Raw genomic sequence first — 17665 nt, 5'->3', positions numbered from 1 at the left:
CAACCATCATCCAACATTCCTGACCACTCCAGAGTATGTCCCATCAAGCCAGACACCAACCATGGCTCAAGGGAGAGTGTAGAAGAGCACATCAGGTGCAGTATAACAATGTTAGAATGAGATATCAACCTACTACACGTTACCAGCATGGAAACCTCCAAAGTTAAGCTATAAACAGAGGTAAGCATTCCCACAACCAACAGTGCACATCCAGCTGACAATGGTGGAGGACAGCCAGGTACCAGGAGCATGAGGCTCCATCAACATCTGCATCAACAACCACAGTTCCCACTAGTGTCAGAGACAAGGCTAAAATGATTGCTTGCATCCGCAGCCAAAATATGAGATGCATCACCATGCCTAGCCTCATCCTGAGGTCTCCATTATCAATGAAGCCAGTGTCTAGCCAATTCAGTTAATTCCATGTGACATTAAGCAGCTGAGTGTACATTACAAAATAGCTACAGGCTCCAACAATGTCCCGTTCGCAGTGCTGCAGACCTAGAAATCTAACGCAGCCAATTAAAATCTAATCCAGCTAATTGCTGCTCCATGAGCCTCCTACCAATCATCACTGAAGTGATGGAAGTAGTTATCAATAGTGCAATCACAATACTTGACCAATATACGATCTGGATACCGTCAGAACCACTTTTCTCCAGAACTCATCACAGATTTGTCCAACACATGGGCAAGAGAGCTGAACTCCAGAGCAGAGTTGAGAGCACCGGTCCTCGAAACTGCAGTATTAGAGTGAGCATGCCACCAAGCAGCCTAGCACAACTTAAGTTAATTTGGGGGCTGGGGGGGGGGGGGGGGGGGGGGGGGAGGGTCAAAGTAAAACACTCCAGTGACTGGAATCATATTAATCAAAAGATCATGGTCATAGTTACCAATGGACATTCACCACAGGCTCTGGACACTGAAGCAGGTGTTCCCCAGAAAAGCATCCACAGCCAATTATCTTCAAGGACCATCCTGTCATCATAAAGTCAGGAGTGGGGCTGTTTACTCAGGATTTCAGTACTCAGCTCCATTCACAACTCTTTCAGCATGCCATGCCAGACAACATCCAGGCTTGGGATGACAAGATTCAAATAACATTAAAACCATGCAAGTGCCCAGTAATGACCATCTCAAGCAGGAGTAAAACCAGTCATCTCCCCCTGATCTTCAACAACTCCATCTTAAAGTCCCCCAACTCCCAATACCTTTGCAGTTAATCTTGGCCAGAAACATAACTGGACCAGTCATTTCAAAACTGTGACTACTAGAGCAAGGTAGAGGCGGGGTACTCTGCAACAAGTTGATTATCTGAGACCCTCAAAGCCTCTCCACCATCTGTACGGCTCAATTCAAGAATGCGATGGCATACTTAACACTTGCACAGGTTGGTGCAGCTACAACACTATTCGAGTGACGCAACATCATCCAGAATAGAGCAGTTTATTTTATTGTAACTCCTGCCATCAGACTCAAAATTCATCCCTCTACTACGAGCACATGGTGTCTGCAGTATATACGATCTATAGGATAACAGGCAACTAGCCAAGCTCAATTCGATGAGAGTGACTGCCCTTGACATCAAGACAGCATCTGACCAAGTATGGCATCAAGGAGCTCTAGCAAAACTGGAGTCAATATGAATAGAGAAAAACTCTCTGCTGGTTGGAGTCATACTAGTACAAAGGATGATGGTTGTGGCTGTTGGACGTCAATCATTTGAGCTCCAGGACATCACTGCAGGAGTTCCTCAGGGCCGTGTCCTGGGCCCAACCATCTTCAGTTGCTTCATCAATGACTTTCCTTCAAACATAGGGTTAGAAATGGGGATGTTCACTGATAATTGCACCATTCAGCACCATTTGCAACTCCTCAGATACTGAAGCAGTCCATGTAGAAATGTAGGAATACCTGGAAAATATTCAGGCTTGGGTTCATAAGTGGCAAGTAACATTCGCACCACACAAGTGCCAGGCAATGACCACCTCCAACAAGAGAGAATCTAACTATATTCCCTTGATGTTCAATGGCATTACCATCGCTGAATCCCCTACCAACATCTTGGGGTTACCATTGACCAGAAACTGAACTGGAGTAGCCATATAAATACTGTGGCTATAAGAGGTCAGAGGCTAGAAATCCTGTGGCGAGTAACTCACCTCCCGACTCCACGAAGTCCGTCCACCATCTACAAGGCACAAGCCAGGAGTGTGGTGGAATACTCTCCACTTGCCTGCATCGGTGCAGCTTCAACAACACTCAAGAATCTCAACACCACTCAGGACAAAGCAGCCCGCTTGATCGGCACCCCATCGACAAACATTCACTCACTCAACCACCGACGCACAGTGGCAGCAGTGTGTACCATCTACAAGATGCACTGCAGCAACGCACCAAGGCTCCTTAGACAGCATCTTCCAAACCCCAGCGACCTCTACCAACTAGAAGTACAAGGGCAGCAGATGCATAGGAACACCACCATCTGCAAGTGCCCCTCCAAGCCACACACCATCCTGACTTGGAACCATATCGCCATTCCTTCACCGCCGCTGGGCCAAAATCCTAGAACTCTCTTCCCAACAGCACTGTGGATGTACCTACCCCACATGGACTGCAGCGGTTCAAGAAGGCAGCTCATCACCACCTTCTCAAGGGCAATTAGGGTAGAGCAATGAATGCTGGCCTAGCTAGTGACATCCACATCCCATAAATGAATAATAAAAACAAAATTTTCTCCCCTGTAACCGCTATGCCCAAAAAGAACAAGAACAGCAAAGCTGTGGAAGCACAACCACTTCAAGTTGAGTTTTATTCTGGCTTAGCGCTATGTTCCGTCACTGTCACTGGTTCAATATCCTTGAATACCACACACCATGGTCCATGGCAGCGGCAGTCCTCCACCTTCTCAGCAACATATGCGGTCTTGCCAGCATCACCGACATCCCAAGAACAAAAGAAAACCTTAATTGGGGACAGGTAGTAATCAGAGCACTGAATTTTGTAGCTCACCACAAATATAAAACTATATGGGTAACAATAAGATCAATTTGCTAATCTCATCTAAATGCCCATTCTTCATGTGTGAATCTAGACAGGAGAATCAGCAGGATGGGAGTGAAAGGTCAAACCCAATTCAGCCCTCTTTCCTGTATACTTGAATGAAAGACACTGGTTCAACAGCAGAACTTCTGCTTGATATTCTCCCTCACTCTAGATCAAAGATATGGTGGTCAACTGGAGTAACTCCAGTGCTGTCTGAGCAGAGATCCATCAATAGCAAAAATGTTTCTGCTCTTTTTGATTTGGTATCATACTGCAATATGCCTTTACCCACCACACCAGAGTCAAATTACAATCTTCAGGGAAAATATATTGATGCGTCTCCTCTTGAAGAAAAAATAACTTTTTCACTAAATACACATTTACCAAGAAAAACAAATTGGATGAAGGCACTATTTCAGACAGTCAGATTAATGAAGGATCTTCAGTACAAGATATAGTCACAAACTGATTTATATCACACTAATATGTACAGCCAAAGGTTATCAGCAACCGCCATATTGCAGTCAGCCTCCTATATTCATAACTGCCTCAAACTTTACAATGCGCATTTTACACTCAAACAAGAGCACAAGTTTTTTTGTTTGTTTTCATTACAGTTCCCACACTTTACCTGGTCTGTTAGTTATACTTGGTGGTATTGTAGGTACAAGAATATTTGATGTATCCATGGGCTGTGAACCATCTTGCGTCATCTGATCATCTGGAGGCATATACGCAGGAGGAGGGGTATCAGCTGTAGATAGACAACAAAATTACAACCATATACAATGATTGCTAAGAACTAAATAGTTCCAAATCAATGCAAGTATGTCACTTTAACAGTGGAAGTGGCTTAGGAGCATAATTCAGAAAATATTCAATTTTAGAACCTGGAAGTTAAAACCTCAAGGTGGTGGGTATTCTAAAGCTAAAGAAGGATGTATAAATTGGTTAGAGGGTAGGAAGTGCTGAATACTTAAGAGGAATGAGGTTAGGTGTGCAAGGTGGGGGAGAACTACTGAATGGTGTGTTGTAGACTTGGGACCACCAGTGGATTATCTAACTTCAGTGCTAGCCAGGCAAATCTGCAGATGACACCAATCTGTGTGGCAGAGCAGATTATTCTGAGGTAGTAGCCAGGAACCTAGTAAAATGTGTTACATAAAATATTTAAGTGACCAGAACAATGTCAGTTGAAATTTAATACCAAGAAGTGTAAAGAGGGGTAAAAATTGTGACAACTATGTTAGGAATGTGAATGAGATTGCTCAGTTTAAAGTTGAAACATTTCTAGATATTATTAAATTGGGGGCTTAATGTGTGCTATCACTGAAAAACAGCACACAAAGCAAATAGAATATTAAGCTACGCAGCCAGAATTGAGTGTGTGAAACTATCAGGAAAGACTGAACAGGCTGGGGCCCTTTTCTCTGGAAGAGAAGACTAAGTGGTGACCTGATAGAAGTCTTTACAATTATGAAGGGGTTTGATGGTGTGGATGTGGAGAAATGCTTTCCAATTATGGTTGAGTCATGAACAAGGGGGCATACAGACAAGGTAACCAACTAATGGATCATACAAAGAATTCAGTAAGATCTTTGCACAAAGAAGAATGCAGAACTTGCAGCCACATGGAATCATTGCAGCAGATGGCACAAACACATTTAAAGAATCACATGAGAAGGGAACAGCAGGATATGGGCACAGGGTGCAAAGAGGTCATTATAGAATTGCAGGAGGTTGTGTACATAAATACTGGCATAGACCAGCTGGGTTGGATGGTCTGTTTCTGCACTGTAGATTCTATGCAAAGGATAAACCCTAGCGTTAAATTACTGAGTTTTGAGAAACGAGTGGAAAGATTTAGACTTTTCAGCCTTGAATAGAGACATCTGATAGCACACTTCAGAGGTATCAGAGATACTAAATGGAAGAAAGCAAATTGAGCACTAAATCAATTCACAATAGTAGAACAAAGCTGAGGAACAAATCAAACTGCAAAGGAGGAAATTTGGGCGCGATGTCAGGAACTTATTCACACATGAACTGCTCAACATGTGAAATGAACTTCTGGGTCAGACAGTGGATAAAAACAATGGAATAATTTAACAGGATTTTTTTTTTTAAACTTATTTGTTCATGGGATGTGAGTGTTGCTGGCTAGGCCAGCATTTATTGCCCATCCCTAGTTGCCCTTGAGAAGGTGGTGATGAGTCACCTTCTTGAACCTTTGCAGTCCATGTGGTGTTGGTACATCCACAGTGCTGTTAGGAAGGGAGTTCCTGGATTTTGACCCAGTGACAGTGAAGCAATGGCAAAATAGTTCCAAGTCAGGATGACGTGTGGCTTGGAGGAGAACTTGCAGATGGTGGTGTTCCCATGCATCTGCTGCCCGTGACCTTCTAGGTGGTAGAGGTTGCAGGTTCGGAAGATGCTGTCGAAGGAGCCTTGGCAAGTTGCTGCAGTGCATCTTGTAGATGGTACACACTGCTGCCATCGTGTGTCGGTGGTGAAGGGTGTGAATATTGAAAGTGGTGGATTGGGTGCCAATCAAGCGGGCTGCTTTGTCCTGGATGGTGTCGAGCTTCCCGAGTGTTGCTGGAGCTGCACACATCCAGGCAAGTGGAGAGTATTCCATCACACTCCTGGCTTGTGCCTAGTAGATGGTGGACAGGCAGTGGGGAGTCAGAAGGCAAGTTACTCGCTACAGGACTCCTAGCCACTGTATTATATGGCTACTCCAGTTCAGGTTCTGGTCAGTGGTAACCCCCAGGATGTTGATAAATGGGGAATTCAGCAATCGTAATGCCATAGAGTGCCATGGGGAGATGGTTAGATTCTCTCTTGTTGGAGATAGTCATTGCCTAGCACTTGTGTGGCGCAAATGTTACATGCCACATATCAGCCCAAGCCTGCAGACTGTCCAGGCCTTGCTGTATTTCTACACGGACTGCTTCAGTATCAAGGTCATCATGAATGGTGCTGAACATTGTGAAATCATCAGCAAGCATCTCCACTTCTGACCTTATGACAGAGGAAAGGTCAGTGATGAAGCAGCTGAAGGTGGTTCAACCTAGGACTCTACCCTGAGGAAATCCTGCAGTGATGTCCTGAAGTTCAGATGATTGACCTCCAGCCACCACAACCATCTGCCTTTGTGCTAGGTATGACTCCAACCAGTGGAGAGTCTTCCCCGATTCCCATTGACTCCAGTTTTGCTTGGGCTCCTTGATGCCATATTTGGTCAAATGCTGCCTTGATATCAAGGGCAGTCACTCTCACCTCACCTCTGGAGTTCAGCTCTTTTGTCCATGTTTGAACTAAGGCTGTAACGAGGTCAGGAGCTGAGTGACCCAGGCAGAACTCAAACCAAGCGTCAGTGGGCAGGTTATTGGTGAGTAACTGCCGCTTGATGGCACTGTCGCGACACCTTCCATCGCTTTGCTGATGATTGAGTAGACTAATGGGAGGTAAATGGCGGGTTGGAATTGTCCTGCTTTTTGTGTACAGACATACCTGAGCAATTTTCCACATCGTCAGGTAGATGCCAGTGTTGTAGCCGGGAGGGGAATATGGTATTTTTATGAATGGATAAAGTATTATAGGTCAAATGAGCTTACGTGCATTTATCTTATGACCTTGTAATAAATACCTTAACTGATTGAGAAAGGGATGTAGAAATAATAAAACCAAATTTAGTTTTAAGTTTGCAATATAAATTTTGTGGCTTAAGCTATCCAATTTGTTTAAATAAATCTATATGTATTTCTCCATGTTAAATTCAGTTTTGCGCTAAATTTTAGAAAACTGCTTCATTCCAAGTACTTAATATGTACCTTTACTTAACATGTATTTTTAAGTAAATCATGGACTTAAAAACTGCAAGCTTAAATTTAAGTAATGGGCTGCTCATTGAAATTTAACATGTTTAATTGCTTCAACTTTATGTCAGTCTTTGAATTTCAAAGACATCGAATACACAAGTAAATTCAAAGTCCTTCCTTACGACCATACGAATTCGGAGAAGTAGGTCATTCAGCCCGTCAAACCTGCTCTGCCATTTAATATTATGGCTGATTTGTTTGTCTCTAATTCCGCGCTCCTATCTACCCCCTATAATCTTGATTCCCCTGCCCAACAAGAATCTATTTACCTCCGCCTTAAAAATATTCAATGACCCCGTCTCCACCACCTTCTGAGGCAGAGAGTTCCAAAGTCGCACAACACTCAGATAAAAAATTTATCCTTGTCTCTCTCCTAAAAGGGTGTCCGCTAATTTTCAAACAGTGTCCCCTAGTTCTGGACTCACCCACAAGAGGAAACATCCCCTCCACATTCACCTGACAAGGCCAGTCAGGATCTTATATACTTCAAATCAAGTCTCCTCACACTCTTCTAAACTCCCAATGAAAACCAGCCCAGTCTGTCCAACCTTTCCTCATATGACAACCCGCTCATTCCAAGGTATCAATCTAGAAAACCTCCTCTGAACTGTCGCCAATGCATTCACATCCTTCCTTAAATAAGGAGACCAAAACTGCACACAGATTGATACGGTCTCACCAATGCCCTGTATAACTGAAGCATAACATCCTTACTTTTATTTTCCATTCCTCTCATAATAAAAGGACAGCATTCCATTAGCCTTCTTTATTACTTGCTGTACCTGCATACTAACTTTTTGTGATCATGCACTATAACACGTAGATCCCTCTGCTCCTCGGAGTTCTGCAGTCATTCTCCGTTTAAGTAAAACTCTGCTTTTTTATTCTTCCTGCCATAGTGAACAACTTCACATTTTCCCACATTATACTCCATTTGCCAGATTTTTGCCCACTCCCTCAACCTATCTATATTGGTCTGCAACCTCATGTCCTCTGCACAACATACTTTCCTACCTTTGTGTCATCTACAAATTTAGCTACCATACCACCGCTCGCCTCATCTAAGTCATTGATATAACTTGTAAAAAGTTGAAGTCCCAGCACAGACCCATGCAGGACTCTACTTGGCACATCCTGCCAGTCTGAAAAGGACCCATTTATGCATACTCTCAGTTTTCTGCCAGCCAGCCAATCTTCTATCCATGCTAATATGTTACCCCCTACACCATGAGCTCCTACTTTGTGCAATAACCTTTTATATGGCAGCTTGTCAAATGCCTTCTGGAAATCCAATTACAGTAAGTCAACGGGCACCCCTTCATCCACAGCACATGCTACTCCTTCAAACAACTTCAATAAATTAAATAAGATTTCCCTTTCACAAAACCATGCTGACTATTCCAGATTACCTTGAGTTTTTCTAAGTGCCCAGCTATAACCTCCTTAATGATCGATTCGAACACCTTCCCCATGACAGACGTCAAGTTAACTGGCCTATAGTTACCTGTTTTCTGCCTCCCCCCACTTCTTGAATAGAGGGGTTATATTTGCTACTTTCTAGTCTGGTGCAACCTTTCCAGAATCTAGCGATTTTGAAAAATTAAACACCAACGCATCGACTACCTCATTAGCCACCTCTTTTAAGACCCTAGGATGAAGCCCATCAGGACCCGGGGACTTGTCAGCCCGCAGCTCCATCAGTTTGGTCAGTACCGCTTCCCTGGTGATTGTAATTTCACCAAGTTCCTCTCTTCCTTCCACCTCCTGATTTACGGCTGAGACTGGAATTTTTTTTGTATCCTCTCTAGTGAAGACAGAAGCAAAATATTTGTTCATTTCATCCGCCATTTCCTTATTATCTATTAACTCCCCATTCTCACTCGCTAGAGGACCAACGCTCGCTTTACTTACTCTTTTTCTTTTTAAATACCTGTAGAAACTCTTGCTATCCGTTTTTACATTTCTATCTAGCGTCCTCATACTCTAATTTCTTTCTCCTGATTAACCTTTTAGTCATTCTTTGCCATTCTTTATATTCTGATGAATCATCTGATCTGCCACTCATCTTTGCACAATTGTACGTTTTTTCCTCAAGTTTGATGCTTTCCTTAACTTCTTCAGTTAACCAGGAATGGTGGGTCCTCCCTTTAGAATTTTTCTTTATAGTAGGAATATACTTAGAGTATTCTGAAATATTCCCTTAAATGTCTGCCACTGTTTCTCTATTGATCTATCTCCTAGCCTAGTAACCCAGTTCACTTCAGCGAGCTCCTTCTTCTTGTTCTTTCCCCCGCCCCCCCTCCCCCTTTTCATTTGCTCAAAGACTGTTACATTTCTAACTTTTGCCAGTTTTGATGGAGTCACAGACCTGAAATGTTAACTCTGTTTCTCTCTACACAGATGCTGCCAGACCTGCTGAGTATTTCCAGCACTTTCTGTTCTCATTTCAAAGTTCCAGCATCTGCAGTATTTTGCTCTTGTATCATGTGTTCCATGTATTCTTACAGTTCATTGACTGTGGCAGCCAGGTATTAGATTTTTTTTTTTAAAGAGTGAAGTTAGAGAGCAGCTTTCAGCAATTCAATTTAGAATTCTCGATTCATGGCACCAATTTAAAATATGTACGATTGATAGTTTCTACAACAGTTAATCTAAACACTTCTGCAAATATTTGTTTTGAACATTCAACTGCAATAAGTCACCTGTATAACCACTGCCACTATACTGTGTTTCAGAGTTATAAACAACAGGCTCTCCCTCCAAGAATCAATTTCAGTGAAGGAAACCATTATGACTGCAGTCTTGATCAAATCAGTCTGTTTTCTTTTCACGAGAGGAAGCATGCAATCAATTGTACCTGACAAGCCGAGTGTAACAATCAATCAGATGCTACGTTCCATTTATTGAGAACAGACCAGTTTATCCTAGAATGTGATTACAATACTGTACATCTGTCCATGGCAGCGAATTCCAAGCATCTATTTACTGTTGTAACTCATTTCTCTGTCCACGAGAGTCAAATGGATTATTTGCTCTGACCCCACCACTGCCTTGTTATTCCTTAAAAATTATGCCGGCACTAAAAAAACCCTAAAAAAAAGTACTGCTTTGGACAATAAAAAGTATTCTTATTTCTAGGGAAGCATTCTGCAACCAAAATTAAACCATTTTGGTTAGATCTAATTTGGGTAGTTAATGTAACAATGAAATCTAACAAAGTTGTAGTAAGACAGAATATTACTCTTACCTGGCATCTGAAATGGGCTGCTTGGTCCAGAGCTTGCTGGAGAATGAGGATATGTACTACTTCCTGGGGAGCTAGGATAACTTCTGTTGGGAGAGTTGGGAAATGGGTGGGTGTTCGGTTGCTGGAAAGAAACTGGAAAGGCAGCATTTTGCGGCATAGGGGGATCATTATGCCCCAAATTACGAAACTGTGCAAGTAGGCTATGCTGTGGGTTAAATTCACTGTGCCTTGGAACCAACACTGGAGGAAGAACTGGAACAAGAGAAGGGGAGGCAAAAAATTAAATAATGTTCTACAACAAAAACCACGTAAAACTCTTTGTTGGTTAGCAAATAAAGAATTACAAATTCAGAGCATAAGCAAATGGCATCTCTCTGATCATATAGACACACACATACATACATGGAGTCAGCACATATACAACAATGATCTCCACTCCCACTATCTAGAGAATGGTTGTCCTTTCTGTTAGCTTGAATGGAACGACACCATAGGTAAATTGAAGGAAGAGATTTGCATTTATATGGAGCCTTTCTTGAGTACAAGATGTTGCAAAGAGCTTTACAAATAACATTGTTTGATAAAAAGTTTAAACTACTACCCCCTCCCCCTTAACCCCATACATACTTTGAACCTACAACTGTCTTGTGGATTCAAGACTGATGAGTCAAAAACAAAGCAGTATTTGAGACATCTACGTAACGTGTGGCTGTAAAGGGAGAAAAAACAGCTTTTCAAATAATGTAGCAGCATTTACTGTCTCTTGACACCACTCAAGAATAAAAAGCATATAAGTACGGCAAGGTAAAGGCCTGCTACCCAACCCGAACCCGATGGGACCAGACGACATGTGTCGGGTTCCAGTTGGGTCGCTCTTCCGGGTCCAGCTTTCGGGCTCGGGTCGGGTCGGGCTGGACACACAAAGTATTGCATTTTGCTCTGCTGGCAAGTGTCAAAAGTTGAAAAGCCGACATGAGCTGTGAGTCCGGAACGTCAAGGAGGGAAACGGAGTCTGCGCAGTGAGCGTCTCTATGATGTCATTGCACTCTTGCTGCAGCTTACTGCAGATTCGGAGTCGGAAGGTAGGTAAAGTGAACATTCCGGTGGTGGGGTTGGGCTCGGGTCAGGTCAGGCGCGGAAAAAATAAGAGGGACTCGGGCTGGGTCGGGCTTGGGTCCGATGTGGTTCAGTCAGGTTCGGATTGGGTTTTATTTTCAGGCCTTTACTGTAAGGAGACAACAGTCTACCCATGTGGCTGTACATGAAGCATTGTTCCAGCAGATTTGAGAAGTAGGCACACAAAATATGCCAGTGACTCTGTGATCCTCTTCCAATGACTTATAGAAATCTATCACAAGGTCATCAATGGCTGAATGTGGAGATTGAAGCAGAAGAACAATCTAACTTCATGGCGCTATTGATCTAGGTGGCGTGGATAGTGGGATCAATCTCAATTGATGCCAGAGGATTTGATTTCAGAACTAAAAATCCAGTGGACTTTAGGGAAGGTGGAATTAAAGCTTGATCATAATTCCCAATCTCAGATGGGCTCCTGGGGAGATCCCAAGAGGCAGTACTTCCCTCTTGGGCCTGGGTTTGAAAGTCACAAAATAAAATGGAACACTTTGCAGGTAAGTCGCACTAAGCTTCCTTTGCAATTCTTCTCATGGGTTTCCAAGGAGAATCGTTTTCATTTTCAAAATTATATTGGTTCACTTGCGGAAAAAATGTATATTATACTGCATATGGTATGCCCAAGTAAAGTACATTCATCAATCTTTAACAGCGATTATTTTGTCCAAGGAATTTTCCTAGTCCCTCCATACCACGCACCATTAGCTAACAGGGCAGGTAACTGGTTACAAACATCCCACAAAGAAAAAGAAAACCAGACAGAGGGAGAGCAACCTGAAAGACCCATCTCTCCTATCCTTCACCCAATTCTTATACTTTAAGGGTCAAAATGGTATAAAATTCAACATTAACAAAAATTCTTTTATTCAACCTTCAGCTTTACATGATACACGTGTGCACAATGAAGTACTGTAGCCATTCAAAAAAAGTTGATTCATTCTGTGCCCTTGTACAAAAACAGAATGCTTTTTAATCTTTGACTGCAGCAAAATAGCTGACTGTTCACAATTACGGACCCCAAATTACCTTTACTGCATTAATCAGTAAATCTGAGTCATCCTTTGCCTATCCGAGTTTGCAACAGAACCTTGATATTAGCTAATCAAGCTGATGGTCATCTCACCTACTGAAATCAGTCTGTCATTTCTCTACCACAGACAGTCAGAAAAATCAATATGGAGTCTGTGCAAGAAACAGCAGCTAAAGTAATAAAATATCAATACAAAAATTAGTATGAGAGTGGATGAGTAATGCTGATTAATGATACTACTCGGCACTCCCATCAGCTATAGACTATCAGGCCCCAAATTAACCTTCCTCCATTCAGTCATATAACCTTAATACATTTTAAACTGATAGGACGTGTCCATCACATCACAATGAAACCAAGTTTCATATCTTCAAAGGCAATGTAAAATTAAAAGAAAAAAAAAGATGCTTAACAACACATTAATACATATTAAAAAGGACCAAATAGTGGGTTAGCACACATCTTGTGCCTGCAGTTTGAATTTCACTGGATTGTTATAAAATTCGTCACTGGCAGCTATTGTAGAAGCTGGGTAACATTTTTGGCATTGAGTACAACCTTGAATTTGTTCAATATGTTGTAGAAAAATGAATAGTAAATTAATTTCCCAATTTATTGGACTCAAGCTAACAAACTACTGGTGTTATCACAACTCCCTGCAGTGCAACTGCAAATCTGTTTCTAAACTGAATAAAATGCTCTTTATACATTGCAAAACAGTGCAACATGTTTCTGGACACCACACCTCAGGAAGTGTATACTGGTCTTGGAGGAGGTGATATAATTGAGGTATTTAAGATGATTAAAGCATTTGATAGGGCAGATAGCGAAAATCTATTTCCTCTGATGAGGAGTCCAGAACAAGGGGACATTACCTTAATGGGTATTCCTGATGACAAGTTGCTGCACAAAAGTCCAGAAAAAGCTGTGGGCCGCTGTAAGCGTAATGACCGGTGAGCAACATTTGTTCGCCGCTGACCACAAATTTCAGGTCACTGTGGTTTTGGATTTTGTCACTATCTTCCTCAGGATTAACTATACCCCCAGTTTGATATCCGCAAAATCTGATACTGTACATCAGATTGCAAATCATTTATACTAAATGGTGAACCCTGGTCCCTGTGGAACCACACCTCTCACCTTCCACCATTCTGAGTAACTACCCTTAACCCCTGCACAGTTTTCCGTTTGCAGCTGGTTTGCTATTCAGTCTACTACCTGTCTCCCGATTCCACATGTTCTAACCTTAGTCAGAAGTCTACTGCGTGGCTTCTCAAAGGTCCATATATACTACATCCATTGCAATACCCTTGTCAACTCAAAGTATTACTTCTTCAAATAATTCACTAAAGGATAGCCAAGCATGACCATCCCTTTTGAAATCCATGCTTAAAATTCTTTTATATATTTTCGGTTGCTAGATGATTTTCTATCACATATTTAAGAGTAAAGATTCTAAAATCTTTCCTAGCACCAACATTAAGCTAACTGGTCTATAGTTCTCTGGATTTTTTCCTCTCTCTCTCTTTTTGAACATAGGAACACCAGCTGTCTGCCAGTCCTCTGGCAATCTATCCAGACCAGGGGTTTGTTTTATCCTCTCTAGATTTGTCCAGTTTTTCCACTTATTTCCACCCCCTTTCTAGCTTAAATGTCTGGATATCCTTTTTGATGTTTTCTTTGAATGCCATGTCCATTTCATTAGTCTCCCTAGGAAAACTGAGGCAAAGTAACTATTCAATATTTATGCCCTTCTGCACTAAGTGAGTTGATCCCTTAGTGGCCCTATTCATACCTTGATTTTCTGTTTTGTTATTTATGTGTGCACAGAATACAATAATCTTCATATTCTTCGATAATTTCATTTCGTAGTTCTTAGCTTTCCCAATTTTCTTTACTACTTTTCTAACCTCTTTGTAGTCCCGTTTGTCATATTCTCCTTTATTGTCTATGCCTTTCTCTTCAGTTTCAATTTTACCCTTATCTCTATAAATTAGTACTGAGAGTCTCAAATTTGAGGACTACAGTGCCGAAGGATGCAAAAGTTGATGACTATGCCTGCCAATACACAATAGACAATTGTCTAACACAAGCCTCATTCCTAAAAGGATTTCCTGTTGATCCCTCTGACAGACAGAAAGATTGGGACTCTCACATCTTGCTTCCATACTAGCACGGCATTATTGCTCAAAGCCCTTCATTCCTTTCACTTTCCCACGTTATCGGTGGCCAGAATCAAAGACCATCTTGCACTGCTTCAAGTGAATCTTCAGCTCGTCTTCAAAGCACTTTTGTTCTCTGCCCTGCTTAGTCATCCACCAGTTCTCCATAAAGCAACTGCTACCAACAATACTTTGAACCAGCCATTGGGAGGCACACAACAACAGTTCATGGATGATTCAATTATTCCTCGACTTTACCCCAGGGGCAAAAGCTTCAGGTTTCTCCACTCAGCAGTACAGGCGACATCAGCAGGATCGACATTGCTCCAACTGCAAGGTTGTTTCATGCCGAAAATATTACTAGTTATACAGCAGCCATCAGGGGTCTCAACAATTGGAGAAAGCAAGCAATTTAGTCTTTCAGTTTTTCTAAATGTTTACAATTAGTGGTTAACGTTGGTTATTTCTGATCAGTTGATCAATGCGCCTTCTTTAATGTTTCAGACCTCTTAGGCTACACACCCTGACCAAGCTAAGTTGCAGGTGATCAATTCCCAATGGTGTGCTCCAGATTAACAGGCAATTATATTTCTGACTGCATAAAAGATAGCAGCTGGAAGGCACTGCAATATGAAATGTCTAATGAAAATGATCTTGGTTGTTGATATCACAAAGATATGTAGAAATTTCATTTGAGAACAGGGAAGCCAGATTTCCCATGGTTGAAAACACTCATAGGATCATAGGAAATAGAAAGAGTAGACCATTCAGACCGTCGAGCCTGCTCCGCCATTCGAACAGATTATGGCTGATCATCTACCGTTACGCCATTTTTCCCCACTATCCCCATATCCCTTGATGGCCTAAGTATCCATAAACCTATCGATTTCTGACAAACACGCTCAATAATTGAGCTTCCACAGCCCTCTGGGGTAGAAAATTCCACAAATTCACCACCCTCTGAGTAAAGAAATTCCTCCTCATCTCAGCCTTACTCTGAGACTGTGTCCCCTGGTTCTAGACTCACCAGCCAGAGGAAACATCCTATCCACATCTGCCCCGTCACGCCCTGTAAGAATTTTGTAAGTTTCAATGAGATCACCTCTCATTCTTCGAAAGTCTAGAGAATACAGGCCCAGTTTCTGCAATCTCTCCTCATAAGACAATCCCGCCAGCCCTTGGGGAGGTGGTGGTGTAATGGTAATGTCACTGGATTAGTAATCCAGAAGCCCAGTCTAATGCCCGAGGACACTGGCTCAAATCCCACCATAGGAGCTGGTGGAATTTAAATTCAATTTAATAATTGAAATCTGGAATTGAAAACTGGTCTCTAATGGTGCCATGAGTAAACATGTTCACACAAAGAAAAAAGGGTAAGACGGCCAAATCTAGAGCCCCATGGATGTCAAGGAGCTTACAGGGCAAGACAAGGCAGAAAAGGAAAGCTTATGTCCGACACAGAGAACTCAATACGACGGAAAGCCGAGCAGTATAGAAAGTGGAGGGGTGAAATCAAAAAGGAAATTAGGAAAGCAGAGAGAGGGCATAAAGGAATATCGGCAAGCAAAGTCAAGGTGAACCCAAAGATGTTTTATCAATACATTAAGAGTAAGAGGATAACTAAGAAGTAGAGCCCATAAAAGACCAAAAAGGTAACCTATGCATAGGGGCAGAAGATGTTGGTATTGTTCTTAATGAATACTGCGCATGTCTTCCCAAAAGAGGGGGGTAATGCAGATATTGTAGTTGAGGAGTGTGAAGCATTGGATGTGATAAACATTAGGGAGAAGGGAAGTATTAATGGGATTAGCATCCTTGAAAGTTGAACACCAAGGCCAGATGAAATGTACCCTGTTAAAGGGAGAATATAGCGGAAGGTCTGACCATCATTTTCCAGTCCTCATTGGATATAGGTCTGGTGCCGGAGGATTGGAGAACATTATAACTCTGTTTAAAAAGGGAGCAAAGGATAGACCGAATAATTACAGGCCAGTCAGTCTAAACTCAATAGTGGGCAAATTATTGGAATCTATTCTGAGACACAGGATAAACTGTCAGTCACTTAGAAAGGCACAGATTAAGCAAGGATAGTCAGCATGCTTTGATTAAGGTAAGATCTTGTTTGACCAACTTGACCGAATTTTTTGAAGTAACAAGGAAGATAGATGAGAGTAGTGCAGTTGATGTGGTCTACATGGATTTTAGCACTGCTTTTGACAAGGTCCCACATACCAGACTGGTTAAAAAAATAAAATCCCATGGGATCCAGGCAAATGCAGCAAGGTGGATACAAAATTGGCTCGGCGACAGAAAACAAGGGGTAATAGTTGACGAGTGTTTTAGAAACTGGAGGGCTGTTTCCAGTGGCATTCCGCCAGGCTCAGTACTGGGTCACCTGCTTTTTGTGATAAATATTACAGATTTGGATGTAAATATAGGGGGCATGATCAAGAACTTTGCAGACGACACAAAGATTGGCCGTGTGGTAGATAGTGAGGAGGATAGCTGTAGGCTGCAGAAAGAGAGATGGTCTGGTCAGGTGGGCAGAAAAGTGGCAAATGGAATTCAACCTGGAGAAGTGAAATGTCTTTGGGGAGGTAAAACAAGGCAAAGGAATACACGATTAATGGGAAAACACTGAGAAGTGTAGAGGAAGTGAGGGATCTGGGAGTGAATGTCCACAGATCTCTCAAGGTAAGACAGGTCGATAAAGTGGTTAAGGAGGCATATGGAATCCTTTCCTTTATTAGCCAGAGTATAGAATATAAGAGCAGGGAGGTTATGCTGGAACTGTATAACTCACTGGTTAGGCCACAAGTTGTGTACTGTTGCAGTTCTGCTCACTTTATTACAGAAAGGATGTAATTGCACTAGAGAGGGTACAGAGGAGATTTACGAGGATGTTGCCAGGACTGGAAAATGTAACTATGAGGAAAGATTGAACAGTTTGGGGTTGCTCTCCTTGGAATAGAGAAGGCTGAGGGGAGATCTGATTGAAATGTACAAAATTTTGACAGGCCTGAATGGAGTGGATGTGAAGGGTCTGCTCACCTTAGCAGAAAGGTCAATGACGAGGGGGCATAGATTTAAAGTGATCGGTAGAAAAATCAGAGGGGAGGTGAGGAAAACCTTTTTCACCCAGAGGGTGGTGGGGGTCTGGAAC

At 42.2% G+C, this 17665-nt stretch overlaps 1 protein-coding gene across 3 annotated transcripts in view; it reads right to left on the bottom strand.

Annotated features, from left to right (window-relative positions):
- smad1 (SMAD family member 1) overlaps positions 1 to 17665 on the bottom strand; it is a 158746-nt gene that overhangs the window by 63944 nt on the left and 77137 nt on the right. For all 3 annotated transcript variants that reach the window (XM_068041356.1, XM_068041371.1, XM_068041365.1), the window contains exons 3-4: positions 10177 to 10428; positions 3677 to 3799 (exon numbers count right to left, since the gene is read on the bottom strand). In XM_068041356.1, coding sequence (XP_067897457.1) covers positions 3677 to 3799; positions 10177 to 10428 — 375 coding nt within the window. The remainder of the gene's footprint in view (positions 1 to 3676; positions 3800 to 10176; positions 10429 to 17665) is intronic.

This window comes from Heterodontus francisci, chromosome 1 (assembly GCF_036365525.1).
Source record: "Heterodontus francisci isolate sHetFra1 chromosome 1, sHetFra1.hap1, whole genome shotgun sequence".
Taxonomy (NCBI): Eukaryota; Metazoa; Chordata; class Chondrichthyes; order Heterodontiformes; family Heterodontidae; genus Heterodontus; species Heterodontus francisci.
The sequence above is the reverse complement of the archived record's forward strand: the minus strand, read 5'-3'. Positions and strand labels throughout refer to the sequence as shown.